This window comes from Ctenocephalides felis, unplaced genomic scaffold, assembly GCF_003426905.1.
Source record: "Ctenocephalides felis isolate EL2017-DRISC unplaced genomic scaffold, ASM342690v1 CF-g0.4_SCAFFOLD_01886, whole genome shotgun sequence".
Classification (NCBI taxonomy): Eukaryota; Metazoa; Arthropoda; class Insecta; order Siphonaptera; family Pulicidae; genus Ctenocephalides; species Ctenocephalides felis.
In genome coordinates this window covers 44,051,566-44,070,302 of record NW_020538040.1, presented here as the reverse complement: position 1 = coordinate 44,070,302, position 18,737 = coordinate 44,051,566, and the positions used below count along the sequence as shown (strand labels likewise).

General features: G+C 29.5%; 2 protein-coding genes across 4 annotated transcripts in view; one reads left to right on the top strand and one right to left on the bottom strand.

Annotated features, from left to right (window-relative positions):
- The window catches only part of LOC113378444 (cellular tumor antigen p53-like), a 44,380-nt gene extending 38,604 nt beyond the window's left edge, over nucleotides 1–5,776 (top strand). Inside the window, exons 1-10 of one of the 3 annotated variants that reach the window (XM_026618976.1) lie at nucleotides 959–1,123; nucleotides 1,611–1,685; nucleotides 2,754–2,781; nucleotides 2,969–3,079; nucleotides 3,216–3,353; nucleotides 3,525–3,705; nucleotides 3,954–4,185; nucleotides 4,817–5,024; nucleotides 5,349–5,493; nucleotides 5,562–5,776. In XM_026618976.1, the coding sequence (XP_026474761.1) occupies nucleotides 1,612–1,685; nucleotides 2,754–2,781; nucleotides 2,969–3,079; nucleotides 3,216–3,353; nucleotides 3,525–3,705; nucleotides 3,954–4,185; nucleotides 4,817–5,024; nucleotides 5,349–5,493; nucleotides 5,562–5,572 (1,128 nt within the window). In that variant the 5' untranslated portion in view covers nucleotides 959–1,123; nucleotide 1,611 and the 3' untranslated portion in view covers nucleotides 5,573–5,776. Of the gene's footprint in view, nucleotides 1–958; nucleotides 1,124–1,610; nucleotides 1,686–2,753; nucleotides 2,782–2,965; nucleotides 3,080–3,215; nucleotides 3,354–3,524; nucleotides 3,706–3,953; nucleotides 4,186–4,816; nucleotides 5,025–5,348; nucleotides 5,494–5,561 lie in introns of those variants that run through there. The other 2 variants (XM_026618975.1, XM_026618977.1) reach the window with 2 other exon arrangements.
- LOC113378441 (venom protease-like) overlaps nucleotides 1–18,737 on the bottom strand; it is a 44,385-nt gene that overhangs the window by 18,155 nt on the left and 7,493 nt on the right. The gene's annotated exons all lie outside the window — the stretch shown is intronic.

Genomic DNA, 18,737 nt, shown 5'->3' with positions numbered 1-18,737 from the left:
AGTGGTGTATGGCATCGTGCCTTAAGCCAAATGGCTGGAACTTCTCGTACCGTAATGAAAAATTCGAGAAATATTAAATGTTTTCAATTAGATTATTATAAATACTGTAACTTGTTTGTTTACAGAAAAGTAATAAACAAAACTTAAACATCGAATTTAAAATGAAGGGCTTTGTATAATATTTATAAGAATTATATAAAGTGAAGTGCAATGTTAAAACTATTTATTTAAAGTATTTAATTGAGCTTTAGAACTATAGCTAGAAAAAAATCAAATCCGAATTAATTTCGATATTAAAAAAAAAAATTTTAAATTAAAAAAATGTTTTTTTTCCTAAAATCAATAATTTCGTCAACACAAGCAGAAAGTTTTTTGAATCATTCAAATCGGATGCTCTCTCAAAAACTGCCATTTTTTGCACATTTAGCTCCGTATCTTCGAAACGGTTGGACCTGCCTTTGCCAAAAACTAACCATCACTTCCCCCATCATTACAAACTGAATGTTTTTTAGATCATTCAAATCGGATGCTCCGTTCTTTCATAATCTCGATTTCTATTTTCTGCACTCTTTGCTGCGTATCTTTGCTGCCTTTGCCAAAAACTAATCAGCACGTCTCCCTATCAATAGGAATCGAATGCTTTTTGAACGAAAGAGTGCGGACATACAAAACACACACACATCCATTTTTTCTGAGGTATGCCAGAAACCTTCATAACTACTGCTGAACTAAATGTGATCAAAATCTATCTTAATATTTAGTATGGAAAATAATCTCATTTTAACTAATATTTAACATTTCTTTAGCATATATATAAAATTTATTTCTTTCATAATTAAGAAAATCATTCAAATTTATGTTGCTCTATCTATTGGCAGCATTTCTTACTACTCACTTCGAATATGACATATACAACATAAAACATTAATATCTTGTTTGTATCGGTCTCTACGTTTATTTGTTGCCAATTTGTTTCATTAATGCATGTCGGCGAAACAAATGTTTGTGCAAATTTTTGTTTGTTTAATGAATATTTTATAAAGTGATCTTAAATTAGTTAAATTTATTTTTTTAATTAATTTTTTGTTTCACTTTAAAAGTTTAAATTATACTGCATCTTAACGTAAGTATTTTGTGTTTCAATTATAACCCCAAAAATATATAAAACAAAGTTTGTTTTATATATATTTATATATATATATATATATATATATATATATATATAATATATAATATAATATAATATAAAAAATTATAACATAACAGATAAAATGTTAAAATATGTATTAATGAATATTAAAATGAAATTAGGCAAGCACAACTAAATCTTGAAAATCGTTAGGAAAATATGAATATACACAAAAAACAAATATAAAGTCGAGATGAGTCATATCAAGAAGTAAAATGCAGGCTAGATAATTGAAATTTTCTAATGATTTAATTTAGTTTTTTTAATAAAACAGATATTTATAGAATTGCTTTTCATCATGTGCTAAAATAATTAGACTGTAAATTTCTTTCAATCTTTCCAATAACAATAAATTGTATTTACATATCAAAGTCTTATGTAGATCTTTACAAAAGAATTTAAGTTAATATATTAATTACAGCATGAGTGACAATCTAGGTGACTTGGAATATATACTGCCTCGGATTACTACTGATGATTTACGGGAATTGAACTTGTAAGTAATACATCAAAACTTTAACATATGTAAAGATTTTAAATATACAGTAGAAACTTGATTATCTGGACCTCAGTTATACGGATTCGCGATTATCCAGACTCCCAACCACAACCAATTTATATGTATGTACCTGCAATTCGAATTTTTGCATGAATAATGCTACAGTTTGTATGTATGTAATGCAATCTATGAAAATATATATGTACATACATAGGGAAATGTTAATTTCTTATTAAACGTTTTGTTGATATCTGTGCATGTAATTGTTATTTTTGATAAATGTACATCATTATTCTTCATACATTGGATTATCCGGATGCCTATTGACAACAATTAGTCCGGTTAATCGAGGTTCTACTGTATTTGAATTTGCTAAATAAATGATACAGTCAACTGTTTAGCCATAGATATTTGAAAAGTACTCATTTGCTATCTAGTACTTTAACTCCCCATATTAATAAGTAAATAGAATTTCTGTTTTTTTTAATAATTTGTGTGTTTTATCAATTGAGCAAAGGTCAAACTCGAAACATGTTCAAGTCTGTTTTTTTTTTTAAATATCTTGATTTAATATCTGGATTATTGTTTATTAAATGAAACATCTTCTGACTTTAAATTAATGTATGAATATACTGAAAGTATGTAATATGTTCATTTTATTTCAATTACATAATTTTGAACATATGTACTTATAATTAGCATAAATCATGTTTTCATAAAGAATATGATTTTTTAATATGTGATGCAAGAACACTCTGTTATTGCTAGAGAAAATTTTGGCTTGCGGTTTATTTTTTTTATTGACTAATCTTCCTTGTGCAAACAAGGTTTGAGATTTTTAAAAAAATATATATAAAATTTATTTCTGTTTTATATATTTTTTTATCTTATCCATATTTATATTTTGTGCATGACTTGTTAGAAATTTTATTCTGAAAATGATTTTTATTTGCAACAAATAGAAGTCAGCTAATTTTATAAATGATTGAGAATTCAAGAAAAATGAAATAGTTTACTATAAATTTTTAATTATAGAGAAATTAATTATATTCTTTTTATTCTCAGGGATTTAAATTCATGGTCTGATAGCAATGTAAGTATTAGAGTTCTTTCTTATTTTATTGTAATTTTGATATAATCACTATTGTTAAAATTTAATTGCAATAAATATAGAATTAAAATATGCCTATTAAGTGTATATTTTTTTAAAAACAAATTAGACATTTTTCAAATCATTAGTGATTTTTTGTATAAGATATAAAACAAACATTTATTAGCAGACTGAACTTCCATTTCTGGCCATACCACCTGATTCAGATCCAGCACAGCGGGATATTAAAACTGAGCCGTCTAGTCATTCCTCTGCAGAATATGATGGTTTTTCTACCATGGTAATTATTTTCATTATTTTTCTTATAGTCTTATTTAATTTACGATACATATCAAATTAAGTAATTTTGGTATAGCAGATTGTTCTGGATACTTGTAATTGCATTTTGTTTATAAATGTTTTTCTGAATTTAATAGTCGCTACAGAATATGAATTCAGCTGCCATTCAACATTCAGTACAAACTGTTCCCAGTAACAAGGATTTTGCTGGGGATTACAACTTTGATCTCAAAGTAGCATGTAGCAAACTTGGACAACAGAAACCTCAAGTTACTGTAAGTAATTCTTAAAAATGATCTATGGTATTGAACTTGTATTAAGGACAAGTGGTTACTAGTAGAATACGTATATCGACCCTTTTGTACATCATTAAATTATATGATATTTTGTTATTTTATCAAAAAAAAGTCTCTTAAAATAATAGTGTTTCTTAAAAATGTTTTTAGTACTCTCAAAAACTGAATAAGGCTTTTATCAACATGGGACATACACTGCCAATAGATTTTTTCTGGAACCCTATGATCCCTGGATTGTTTGTAAGAGCAACAATGCTGTATTCTAGCCCTCATGATGCTCCGAATCTGGTTATGAGATGTAAAAATCATAAGACTATGAAATCAAGTGATAGTGAGTATTATTTAATATTCATTTTGATTTTATAAATTATAATTATATATTTTATTTATATTAATTTTATTTATATATTTTATTTATATTAATTTTAATTATATATTATAATTAGTAGTTAATTTTGATGTTGTGATACATCCCAAAAAAGGCAAAGATTTATAAATTAATACTTAATTCCAAAAAGTTTTGATATACAATTTAATATCATAATTGAAATTATATATATTAATAAATCGTTATTTCAGATTTAGATGATTTCAATAATTCTGATCATGTTTTGTTGTGCAAGTCAGTGGGAGCTCAGTACTTTGGTTCAGTTGATTCTAATACACATTTGAATGTGACAGTGCCGTTAGGCAATGTGCAGACAGGTGATTCTTCTGTGAGAGTATTATATGAATTTGCTTGCAAGCATTCTTGTGTCAGTGGCATGAATCGACGCAGTGTTGAGTGCGTTTTTACCTTAGAGAATTTGGAGTAAGTATTTTCTTAATTGAAAAATTTATTTTTACAAACTGAAATTGAATTCTTTTCTAAAATAATATTTATGACAATATGTAAGGTATTGTCTTAGATAAGAGAAGAGTGTCTATAGTAATTAATACTCCACTTATTCTTGTGAATAAACAAAATGATAATATTTTGGTTACATTATCTTGGTTTCTAACAATAACTATAGCCAAATAATTATTCAATATATGTATGTATATTTTCACTGTTAAGTTTAATTACTATATTGTTATAAATATTTTCTCATTAAAATTTGTTTCCTTATTAATAATTATTTTTATATGTAAAAGTGGGATGATTACAATGTCACATATATCTGAAAATAATATGTGATAGTTGTACTTCTAAAATAATAAAGAATAATAAACATATTGTCAAGAAGTTGACATTCTGTTTATTAATGTTGTTATTGAATTATATGTTAATTAAAGTGAAAGGCTATAGAAATTTTAGACTTAGCTTGAATTTTTTTTATTATACAGTTATATATTTCAGTGACTTAAAATGATATGTATGAGTATAAGAATTTTTCTCTTTCTCTAGTGACAGAAGATAGTACTAAAAATCATGATATAATATTTTATATTTATTTTTTCAGTGGACAAATACTTGGTCGAAGGAAAATTGGCATCAGAGTATGTAGTTGCCCAAAACGAGATATGAACAAAGAGGAGGAACATGATAACAAACCAAGTGGAAAACGAAAAATTAAGCAATGTTCTGATGAAGAACCTCTGCCAATTGAAATTGCCAAAAAGAGTAAAGACTCTGGGCCGTTGGACGCAACATACTATGATCTTCCACCTGTGAGTCTTTATTGTATTAATGTTTTTATATACTCTTATAATTTTTATAATATTGGTTAACTACTGTGGAAACATCCCTTTTCTACATAAATATTATTTCAATTTAATTGAAGATCAATTTGAAACTATATTTCATGTTACGGTGAAATTTTGTAAACTATTATTTATGACTTATTACTTTTAATATTTACTTGTAATATAAGTAAAACAAAAGTTTTTAACAACATTGATTGAACACCGAATTGATTATAGTGGCATAATCTTTTCTGCAAATTGTTTTAGCATTTTGTAGAATGTTTCTAAATATTTTAAAAAAATTTTTAGGTCATGGGTAAAAAGAATTATGCAACGACAGTGCAATTAATATTTGGTATTTTAAGTGGTGCAATGGTTCGTTCTTCGCCCGAAGATCAACTAAAACTGCAGCCTTGTGTTGCGGAATATGAAAGACTGGTGAATGAACTTGAAAGTAAGTGTAGAAATTTTAAACATTTTTAATAATGAATTTATTATATGCATTTATTTATTTATTTACAGAAAAAACATGAACCAAGGATGAATGTTTTGGTTTAAACATGTTCACCAATTTATATTTCTATGACCCAGTTATATTAGTATGTATAGTTGTATTTCGATAATTTTAGTTATATTACATATAATAATTATATGTAACTGCAAGCAAATGAATTTAAAAATCATAGTTTTAATTTACAGGTTTTGTCATAGATATTTTATATTAATTAATTTGGAACTGCAGGTCATTGATATTTTCAAAACTCAGACTATAACATGTTTTTTGTAATACTTTGCATTACTTAAAATATGATAGTCATTTTTAAAACTTAATAAAAATTAGACTATAAGATAAATTAAAAAAAGAAATTCTGTGCTGTGACAAAACTATGTATGTTTAGTGGATAATGTGCCTAAAATTAAAAATATTAATTGAATGTTTTTTATATGAAATATTATTAGTTATTTGGTGCAATACTAGCACGAAGGAAATAGGTGATGGTTTATATAACATTAAATGTAGAATAAGTTATACCTAATTCTAAGAAAGATATATGTTAATTAAAAAAAAATTGATTCAATTTAATTGTGTCACATTCTTTAGATTTCAGGATGAAAAATATATTTAGTAATTATAAATATTAACTGCTTGATCGAAAATTCAAAACGTTTCGTTGGAATTGTTACTTCACAATATCAAACTATAAGCTATCAATGACAAACTATAGGATTTTAACCTATATGACTATAATGACGCCAATTAGAAAGGCTGTTGCAAGAGGAGCATGCAGTTGTTTTCATACAATAATATTTTTTAGAACAAACCAAAAAAGTTGAATTAGAACCCATAGAATGAATACATAAATTATTATTATGTATATTTTTACGCAATAATGATATTTTGTAGCTGATTAAATAAATTATAATATTAAAAACGGAGGTAAGGGGCTCAAAGTATGAAATCGTTGCAAATCACTTTTTTAGACGCTTATTGATATACTACATAACTGCAATTATGAAGCAAAAAACTCTTTGTTTTGCAAAGCAACCAGTTTGTAATTACATAGTTATATTACAACTTCAATGGAAACAATAATCAACCATATTTAATGCATATGCTTTAAGAGTATATTTTTAACTTCCCGTAGGGTAAGTTATAGTAATGGGCCAAAAATGAAAATTTTTGCATATCTTTACGTTTTGAAGGTTTCTGAACATTTTGGCATACCTCAGAAAAAATGGATGTGTGTGTTTTGTGTGTCCCCATTTTTTCGTTCACGTTTTTGGGCGCACGGATCAACCGATTTAAATGGTTCGATTCCTATTGATAGGGAGATGTGCTGATTAGTTTTTGGCAAAGGTAGGTTCAGCCGTTACGGAGATACGAAACAAAGAGTGCAGAAAATAGAAATCGAGTATTTGAGAGAACGGAGTATCCAATTTGAATGATCCAAAAAAAAACATTCAATTTGTAATGATCGGGAGAAGTGATGATTAGTTTTTGGAAAAAGCTGGTCCAGTCATTTCGAAGATACAGATCTAAATGTACAAAACATGATTTATAATATTCTGTTTGAAAACATTTAATATTCCTCGAACAAATTTTGTTACGATACGAAAAGTTCCAGCAATTTGCCTTAAGGCACGATGCCATACACCACTAGTTTTTTTTAATTTCCAAAAAAAACTTTGGAATTTGAATATTGAAATAAATTCATCAAATATTTTATTACAGCACGGAAAGTTCCTGCAATTTGCCTTAAGGCACGATTCATTCATACCATTAGTTCAGGTCATTATTATGAATTCAATAAATTTTTATATTGTCTAGGGCAGAGGTAGGCAACGGCCATGGCGCCCCCGATCGACTTTAGATGCGCCCTCGATTAATGTAAATGTATGATAACCTTAGCATAAATCAATTTCACATTTTCCAAATATAAGGCATATTGTTGAAAGTCTAAAAATTAATATAAAAAATTTTACAACTACATCATATTTAGAAGTTATAGACAAATTGGCAGAAGAGTTTTGTTCAAGATTTCAAGATTTCGCGCACTAAAACTTGTTCTAGGTTTTTTTATAAACCCATTTAAAGTTGCCGAAGATGATCATCTTATGCAAAGTGTTTCAGTGTATTTCGAAATTAGTAATATCGAAGATGTGGAGTTGGAAATAATAAACTTGCAAAATGATATTATTGTAAAAGCACATAGTAATGATAAAATGTTTTGGAAGTCGATGAAAATCCTATTTTAAGGAAATGTGCGCTAACAATTTACTCCCTAGACAATATTAGAATACCTCGTGATTTATTCTTTGTGCAACAACATATAATTGCGAGTCTTTGTTTTCAAATATGAAATATTTGAAATCAAAATACCGAACAAAGTTAAATGGCACATATTAGGTTGTCAAATATCTCCCTTCCGCCTTTTTGTATTATAAACTAAGAGCAAAAAAGCAAAAGGGAGATATTTGACAACCTAATATTTAAATAACTGTTTGCGGACAGGGAGCTCTAATTATATTCCCGATTATAAAAAAATAGCTGAAAATACGGACACACAAGTTCCACACTAAATTATATGTATATAATTAAGTATTATTGAATCATACTCTTCTTTTATCGATGTACTGAATGTTCGTAATGTATATATATTATATTATACTAAGAGAATAAAGTTATAAAAAATCAAAACAGGTTGCCGACCCCTGGTCTAGGGTTCAGGTTTTCTTTGGCTGTATTACGTATACAAACCGTATCTAGAATTAAGGGTTTGTTAACATGCTGTACATGTGCTGCCACCTCAAACCTTCAAATTATAATGAAGTAACGCCAGAAGTATTTTGTACTAGTTTGTTTGTGATCGTTTGCGGTTCTAAATCTCGCTAATATTCTGTTTATGGATACTGCTGGCCCTCACATTTGACATTTGGAACGGTAAGATGCAAATGTTTTCTTTTGTTTTTTGTTATTTTTTAATGTGATAGAATTAAATCGGTTTGTCAGAATATTATGAAACAAAAATATAAGTTTTGTAGAAGTTATTGTGAAGCATGTATTAAAGTAAAATTGCCATAAGAAAAAAATCCTAAATTTGCATATTGAATTGAAACATGTTGAATGCCCGCACAGCTTTATACGTGTCTTTAACGGCGATAATAATTTTTTACATCACGACATTTCGAGAAACTTATGGAATAATTAAATATGTGAAAACCAAATTTCTAACTAATAACAATCAAGAGGCGTCGGAAGATGTTTTACTACTTTCTGAACATGAATTATTAAGATATGACGGTGACAGCGGTTCGAAAGGTTTATACCTTTCGATTTTAGGGCTCGTGTTCGATGTTGAAAAAGGTAGGAAACACTATGGACCTGGTGGCAGTTACCACGTATTTGCCGGGCGAGATGTTTCGAAATCCTTTATAACAGGAGAGTTTGAAAGCGACCAAATTGACAATGATGTCCTGACATTAGATGACAAAGAAATCATAAGTCTTAAACAATGGTTAGCTTTCTATTTTAAAGAATACAAATATGTGGGAAAATTGATTGGCCAGTTTTATGATAGTAATGGACACAAAACAGATTATTTAAAGCGGTTTGAAGATAAGATCATTCAGGCAGAGCGGAATGAGAAGGAGAATAAAAAGATTCTAAATCAGTATCCTGCATGCAATATAGAGTGGGCTGAAGGAGTCGGCACAAAGTACTGGTGTACAAATAGAAGTGGTGGTCAGCTTCGGGATTGGGTTGGTTTTCCTAGACAAATTTTTGACCCTAACTCCAATACTGAACGATGTGTTTGCGTTCAAAACCCTTCCGATACTGCGAATCAGTATAAACCATATGCTAATTGTGATACTTCATCAGAATTTTGTTTTTTAAACAATTAAAATTTGGATGTATGAATGAATAAGATTTTTGTATCGTGTTATTGATATTAATTTAAAATTTATGTTCATTATAGCACAACTTATTTTAGCTCATCCATAAATAAAATAGTTTGAAACCATTTTTTTTTTCAATATTCATTTTTATAAGAATCATCTCAACAAAAAAATCATAGCTTTTTCACTTAAAATATTATAAGTATCAATCATTTTTTTATATTATATTTAATTTAATATATCTGTGTTGACTATTTATTAAGACTCAAGAAATCCGTTTAAAAAGTAATTTTTTTTTCATGATGAATGATGATGGTGAGAATGTTAAATAAGACAACAGAAGTATTTATTACATAATTTATTTATCACATTATATTAAGTTTAAAATCTACTATATATTTTTATACTGAATAAAATTATTTATTGAATTTTAGACTTTGTTTATATATAATATTCAACTCCAATATTAACATAAATCTGTTTAGTATTTATTCACATTATAGAACTTTAACTGACTTCAATAGTCGAATTAGATAATTCTATAGATATCATGTTTATTGTAGAATCTATTTTATAACAATATTTAGATGAAAGTATATCATTCCAACATGTTGTTAAAGAAATTGCTTTTCCTGTAAATACCTTCTTGTTTACAAAAAGCTTGACACCAAAGTTATTATTGTCGTTACATCCCAAAATCCACAGCCATATATAATGTTGAGTGGTGTTTGCTTTTACATATCCAATGAAAAATATATCATTATTTTCGTTAATTAATGATATTATATATGGATTTTTGGATAATTTTAAATTAATTTCACGTTTTATATTAGGCATTATAAAATACTGTAAGATTGGTTCTTCATGTTCTGTTTGTAAATGGGACATCAGACAATCCTTTTTAAATCTAGTCATACAATGCGAACTTTTTGGGCAGTTGAAAAGCTTTGTTTTAAGTGTATCATCATTTTTACACTCAAGCTCGTTTACGGGCGTCATTATGAATGGTTTTTTGAACAATTTTGTTCCTGTGGGATATGTTATTAATTTTGACAACGTGTTTTTAGGATTATCGCGATTACAAAACGGCGATAGCCTCGAGTTCAGCAGGACTCCGCGAAACGTTTTATTTTCTTCTGGTTTTACGCTATCGACTGAAAAGTAAATATTTTAACATTAATATACTCCCTATTAAATTTAAAAATATACAAATTACGTAGTCCCAAATGAGCGCGATTGTATTCAATTTTGAAAAAACGCTGTAACTGGAAGTATTTTACAGCATGCATTTTATATGATCTTATCTTTAATTTGACTTTTGTCAAATGTGTTTAAATAATGTTCTATGTAAATAATTCCTTTGAATAGGTCGTTTTATTTAAAGTATGTAGAACAAAAAGTATGTTACAGTATTGTATTCTAAAAGAATCGTATTTTTTTGTATAACATCGAAATGACTCATATTCGCAATATGATGCACTGACCTTTTCGATCCCCGAATGTTGCTGCTAAAACGGCGAATAACTTGTCCGCCAGCAAACATCTTCCTCGTGGCCCCAATGTGACCCTACAGACGGGGCATCGTTCGCTGCGTCTTCTGCATGTACCGCATAAGACGTGACCGTGGCAACACTGCCAAGCGGGGGGCTTTAATACCTCCAAACAAACAGGACACTCGAGCAATTGGGCGGCACTTTGGACGCACGCGGATAGACGATGCATAGAAACCTGAAAAATAATGAGCAAGTTGTTAATGAGTTTTTGCCTTAAGGCAAGTGGACTGTTGAGTTGATCAGCAACAATTGAAATTTGAAAATTGAAACGTTTTCGAATTTTTAATAGAGTTCTAATCTTTAATCATGAAGATTTAGGTCATATATTTTGTATCCAAACGATATCTTCAAAAAGGATTGGATTTTTTTTAAATATATTTACTGGGGTATTTAGGAATTTTAAGAAAAAAAGGCTTTAACTGTTTATTACAAAAAAAACTGCTTAATCCACTATTTATAGTTCACTATTTTTGAACTTAAGAAATCATAACCAAATTATTTTTCAACTGTATACTGATCGATATTTATCAAAAACAATTTAATTTTATCCAAGAAATTGGTCATATAATTTCTTTGCGTCGGTCATAAAGAAACGGTTTGGTCGATCTATACCAGAATCCCAACAGATATCTGTCGAGCGGTTTATGAATATGAATTGTGTACATGTTTGTAATGATATATTATATGTGCTGTTTATAGCTAATATTATATAACATTAGAAAAGAATATGCATACATCTAATATGAAACAAACACAAAAATACTACAAAAGTAAAAGAAATAAGAATTTTCGCTTCAGTCTGGTGGGCTGAACTTTCGAGTACATTTGGCTTGCTAAATGGATGGTTAGGATGGACGTCGATTTTGGTTTCATAATTGGAAGCGGCCAGTGCGATTTGTGTATTAAGTTATTTGATAGATAACAGATAAATAAAATTCAATTGATAAAGATATGTACGAACATAATTTTATCCATTTCGATGACCTTTCTGTGAAAAGAGCCTTGTGACTACAGCATTACATTAAAAAATCCAAAAGTAATGGAGTAGGGAACTTTTAATATTTATTTCATACGCTTCAGATATAGCTTTAATTAATTTTGTGTGAAGATTAGTCCCAAAGATTGCTTTTTGGAATTGGTCAAACCGTTTGTAATCAATTCCCAAAAATTTTGATCGTGTGAAAAATTCTAAAAACTCTGGTTCTCATTTTGCATCAATATTACGATTATATTATTTTGTATCAACAGTTCGAAACCAACTGCCGTACAGGTAGCATCGGATCAATAAATATTCAATATTTATTTCTTATCAGTTGACCTCAGTTCGCTTCGAACCTTCGGCCAGGTATACTGTGCCTCACGTTAGTGTAAACAAACATTGTTATCATCCAAAGTGAAATATAAATTGAATTTAATAGTGAAGTGTTATATAATAATCAAATAAATGTACCCGTAAGGGTACATTTATTTTCGTTCATTGAATATATAATTTAAAAAACTGTTAATTAAGGCATAATTAATAATTATGCAAAATGAACCATATAATCCACCAATTCCGTTAGTTGAAGTTGATAAAGTGCTTAACTGCAGTCCCGAAAGTGAACATCTTTTACATGAGTCACAGCCAGCAAGTAATTTCGTAAATCTTACAATATGCAATAACAACATGAATGAAGAACAAATGGAATCCTGCAACGAGCCCTCAACTTATTATAATTCCATTCCTTGGCAAGTTGTTGATAGTCCTAAAAGGAAACGTCCAAACCGACAAGTAGATCAGCCAATTCAACTAACAAATAGATTCAACGTGTTAACAAACAAAGAGCCTATTGCTGTTTCAGAAATATCAAAAAAAAATTTGCCACCACCAGTTTTTATTTACGGTGTGGTTGATTTCCGAGGTATGGTTGATGAAATCAAAACTATTCTAAATATCAAAAATTTTACCACTAAAACATTTCCTAATGATATAATCAAATTTATTGTTTCTTCTGTTGATGATTATAAAAACCTCGTTAAATATCTCCGAGGTCGTAAAGCAGTTTTTCATACCTATCAGATTAGCAGCGAAAGAGCATACAGAGTGGTCATGAAATATATGCATTACTCAACCGATATTACAGAACTAAAAACAGCAATTGAAACTTTTGGGCATAAAGTTAGGAATATAACAAATGTTATTCACTTTAGAAGTAAATTACCACTCAACATGTTATGTTGATTTAGAGCCAAGCAGCAATAACTCCGATATCTTCAAATTAAATAAAATCCTAAATCAAATTGTGCATTTTGAACCTCCAATGAGATCATCAGAAATAGCACAGTGCAGTAGATGCCAAATGTATGGTCATACAAAATCTTACTGCAACCGGCCATTTAGGTGTGTAAAATGTGGTGATCAACATGAGAGTAAAAAATGTACAAAATCAAAAGAATTACCTGCATTTTGCACTAATTGTGAAGAGTCCCATACTGCAAATTATAGGGGTTGCCTAACTTATAAAAACCTCTTGAACAGTAAACCTAAAATAAACACCAATAGCAATAGTGCGACTAATCAAAATTATTCGAATAATCATCCAAATTATGCAAAGCATTCTACTTTTAATCATCGTAATGAAAATCTTTTTAATTCAGAACATATGTCATATGCTCAAGCAATCAAATCTAGTAAATCAGAAATTTCAGAAAGTATTAATTCAAGTCTCTTCCATTTTTTGAATGAGTTCAAAAGTATGTTCAATCAGCTCATGCAGCAAAACACAATGATGATAAACATGTTATCCACGCTTATAAATAAACCTAAATAATGTTCAAATTTCTAAGATTAGGATTATGGAATGCAAATGGGCTTTTACAGCATAAAAATGAATTGATAGTGTTCCTTAATGAAAATAAAATTGATATATTACTAGTAAGTGAAACCCACTTCACTAAATACTCCAACTTATTTATTCCTCAGTACTATATTTATCATACATGTCATCCAGATGGTACAGCACACGGTGGCTCAGCCGTATTGATCAAGTCCAACATTTCTCATTATGAACTCCAAAAGTATGACAAAGAATTCCTTCAAGCAACAACAATCCAAGTTCAACTTTCTTCTTTTCCATTAACTATTTCTGCAGTATATTGTCCTCCCCGGCATAAGATTAGCGCTTCACAATTCTCTGATTTTTTTGGGTCGCTTGGAAGTAAATTTATTGTCGGCGGAGACTTTAATAGCAAGCACACGTTTTGGGGATCAAGACTGATCAATCCAAAGGGAAGAACACTTTATGAAGTTCTTGATCAACAATGCTATTCTACTCTTTCCACAGGAACTCCAACCTACTGGCCTACTGACATAAGAAAGAAGCCGGATTTACTGGATTTTTTTATAATAAAAGGTTTAAATTCCAAGTATACTGATGTTAATCCAAGCTATGATCTTTCATCAGATCACTCCCCGATTATTGCCACTATTTCTTCTTCTATTATGAACGTCTGTAATCCTGTTAGACTTCATTCAACAAAAACTAACTGGGAGCTATACCGTTGTAAAATAGAAGAGAAGATAAATCTCAAAATTAGTCTAAAAAATCCAGCAGAGATTGACCACGCTGTTGACAAGTTTAACAAAATTCTTCATGCAGCAGCTGTAATAGCTACTCCAAAAACAACCGTCAAGCAGGAGCAATCGCTGTCCTTGGAAATTAAAAATTTATTAGCAGAAAAAAGGAGAGCAAGACGCAAATGGCAATCAAGTCATTTACCTTCGGATAGAAATATTTTTAATAATTTAAGCAACAGGCTTAAATTGAGGCTCAGAGAGATTTCCAACCAGAACTTTAACAAGTATGTATCAAATCTTAATAGATCTGGAATCCTATTAAACACAAACAAAAACCTCAAATTAGAAATCCACCTATTCGATGGGATGAGCGCAATCACCTACACTGGGTAAGAAGTGACGCAGAAAAAGCTGATCTATTTGCTGAATATCTGAGTTCGGTTTTTCAACCTAATCCAGATCTCTCAAATACAGCGGACACCAGTTTGACTTCATTTACCTTAGTGAACTCTGAAAACAGTATAAACTTCTTCTCTTTAAAAATGATAGTTAAAGAAATTGCTAAACTGAAGAATAGGAAATCTCCTGGATTTGACTTGGTGACTTCAAGAATGCTTAAAGAAATGCCAAAGAAGAGATTTATCCTATTAACTTATATATACAATTCGATAATAAGATTAAACTACTGGCCAACCTTCTATAAAACATCCATAGTAAAAATGATACATAAAAGTGGGAAAGATCCAAACATGGTTTCTTCATATAGACCGATCAGCCTTTTGCCTATCGTCTCGAAAGTGCTTGAAAAACTGCTACTTCAAAACATCTTAGCTAATACAAATATTTTTCCAGACCATCAATTCGGCTTTCGGAACCAACATTCTACAGTTCAACAGTGCCATAGAATTGTAAGCGTTATCAATAATACCTTTGAGGCTAAGAAATTCTGCTCCGCGATTTTTCTAGATGTGAGCCAAGCTTTCGACAAGGTGTGGCATAAAGGCCTTTTATTCAAGATTGGCTCTCTACTTCCAAGTAGGTATTACAATATTCTAGAATCCTACCTTGATGGTAGGAAATTTAGAGTCCGCGTTAACTCAAATACTTCAGCATCTCATCAAATCGAAGCAGGTGTTCCACAGGGAAGTGTTTTGGGCCCTTTACTGTATATTCTATTTACAAGTGACTTTCCAACATTACAATCGACCATAACAGCAACTTTCGCTGATGATATTGCAGTACTTTCAACACACATCGATGCATCTGTTGCATCAAGCAATCTGCAAAGCCATCTAAATATTATTGAGGAATGGACAAGGAAATGGCGAATAAAAATTAACGAAAGTAAATCGAGTCATATTTCGTTTACTCTCAACAAGTCAACATGCCCAAGTGTTTACTTTTATGGACGAAAAATACCAAGTAATAATTGTGTCAAATACTTGGGTATGCATCTTGATCGTAGACTGACCTGGAGAGATCACATTTGCTCAAAAGTAAAAGCGATAAAAATTAGAACTGCAGAAATATATTGGCTATTAGGACGCAAGTCAAAATTATCCCTTGAAAATAAATTATTAATTTATAAAACAGTGATAAAACCTATATGGACTTACGGTATTGAATTATGGGGATGTGCCAGCAAGTCTCATATAGCATTAATGCAGCGTGCCCAATCAAAAATACTCAGACAGATAGTTGATGCCCCGTGGTTCGTCAGTAACAAGACCATACATGACGATCTGAATATTTTATATATCGAGGAAGTAATAAGAAACTTCAGTGTCCACCACTTTCAAAAACTAGAAGCCCACCCAAATAAAATAGTTGCACAACTGCTTGAGATACCACATTCCAGGAGGCTCAAGCGTAAATCACCAATGGATAATATCCTAATCTAGCAAATTGTTTAATGGAACAATTTCTATATTTTTTAGAGTAATCATCAAAATATGTTAGTTAAGTTAATTTAATTTTTTTTTTGTAGTATTATTATATTATTTTATTATTTACTATTATTATATATTACTATTATTATTAGTTACTATTTTTATGTTATTATTTTTATTTATTCTTATTTAGTTTATTCTTTTTAGTTTATATATATATATAAGCAATGCAGCTCATAGAATATAAGTACTGTTCTGATTGCTGTAAAATAATAAATGAATAAAAAAAAAAAAAAAAAAAAATTATTTTGTATTATGACCGTTGATTTCAAAACATGATTTGGTGATCATAAAGTCAAAACTTCATAAATCAAATATAAAAATTAAAATTTGAGAAAATAATTTTTTTGTATCGAAACCAAAACATTCAACTTTTATTGAAGAAATATTGAGAAAAATCGGTACTAACGATAAGACGAGGAAACACATTTTCAATTTGTGGCGGAAATTAGCAAAATATCAATTCGAGTATTCATTTTTATTCGGCAGAAGTATATGGACTATATGAAGTACCAATATTTGGAAAAATTTAGGGTTTTGGATAGAAAAAAACTGACAAGATAAAGAGGATATATAAATATACAAATGAAGATATATTTCAAAGCAAAATGGTGATAAACACTGAAATAAAAAATGCATCATCTCGACACGGCAAAAAGAATGCTTATTATAATATTTTATTAATAGAGTAAGAAATGGACGGCAGGAGTATTTAAAATACAGATGATTGACGACCGAGAAACATACTGAAATTCAAAGGCTGAGCCATGAGTGGCGTGTAGAACCTTTTCAAGCCCACGAGGGAAAACAACGTGCTCACCTTACTATTAAATATATATCACGCATCGAATCGAACTGCATCGAATGAATAACTTGTGTGTGGTATACTATAAATAAATTACGGCTTTTGTCATAATCCTTATTGCTAGTATGTAAGGCTATCCTGTACACGGTTTTAAAGTTTCATGTTTCATTGCATATATGTGATTAAAAAAAAACACAGCCTTCTTATTGTATCCAACAATAAGCGAAAACATGTATTTGCAATGGCAAGATTTGAATAATAATATGGTTATGTAAGAAAATTACGTAGTTGGGATGCTGTACATACTAGCAGATCTATACATCCGCATACCGATGCGAACAAAAGTCTCGCGAAACAAAGGGAAAGTGTGTGATATCAACTTTTTTACCTTTGAATATCTATACTTATAAATTCGACAAACGATTATTATACAGTAAGTTCAGAGTTTCGAACAAATTATTAGGAAAACAATGCGCAAGTCCTATGTTTTTATACCTTGAATTATACAGCATCATACTATCCCGTCATTAATTCGACGAACGCCGGGTATAAAGAGTTTCGTAATGAATATCATTGTGTTTCAATGAAATTAAAGTTAATGAATTTCATAATAATCATCATTATTGTTTGCGTTTATTAACATTCATATTTATGTGGTAGGTACGGTTGTGCCACTTTTATCAGCAATAATTTTGTTAATTTACCAGTTAGCTGAGAGAAAAATAAATTAAATGATAATTTCAACATTTGTCTACGTGAAAATCCTGATATACTGTTCTTTAAAACAATGTGTTGATCATAAAATCAAATCATACAAAAAATGCGAGTGTCACAACCATCCACACCCGAAGGACAGAAAAAATATATGTTGATTCGCTTTCATTTACAAATAAAAAAATAACCTTGGTTCCTGAACGAAGATGCAATAAAATTGTAATACGGATGTTTTTGCGACCAGGCTGCATTGTATCTATGATCTTAATAGACTATTAAGATCAGATATACTATAATAGCCATTATACTTTCAATTGTGCATAATATTTCAATTGTATGGTGATTGTATCAATAATATTTGTAATATAGTATTGAATGCGTCTAATCCTTTCACTATCACTCCCTTTGAGATAAAATAGATAGAAGATAAAATATTGAGAAATGTTAGTTGAACATCTTTGTTGTTTAACTAGAACTGTGCTATCGTTACCACAACCTTTTTACAATATAGTTTTAAAATACCAGAAATTGCCCAAATAGTTTTTTCTGCACGTAACATTTAGTGCATTTGAATTTTCTGTTATTTTTCTAATTTGCCACTTTTGAGTTAATTGAATGGATTCCTAGTATATTTCCTAATAAATGCATTGATCAGGTTTCAAAATTAGGTCGGCAAATTTTTTGCATAAAGCTTTCTTTTGTTATTTAAAATATTTTAATGTA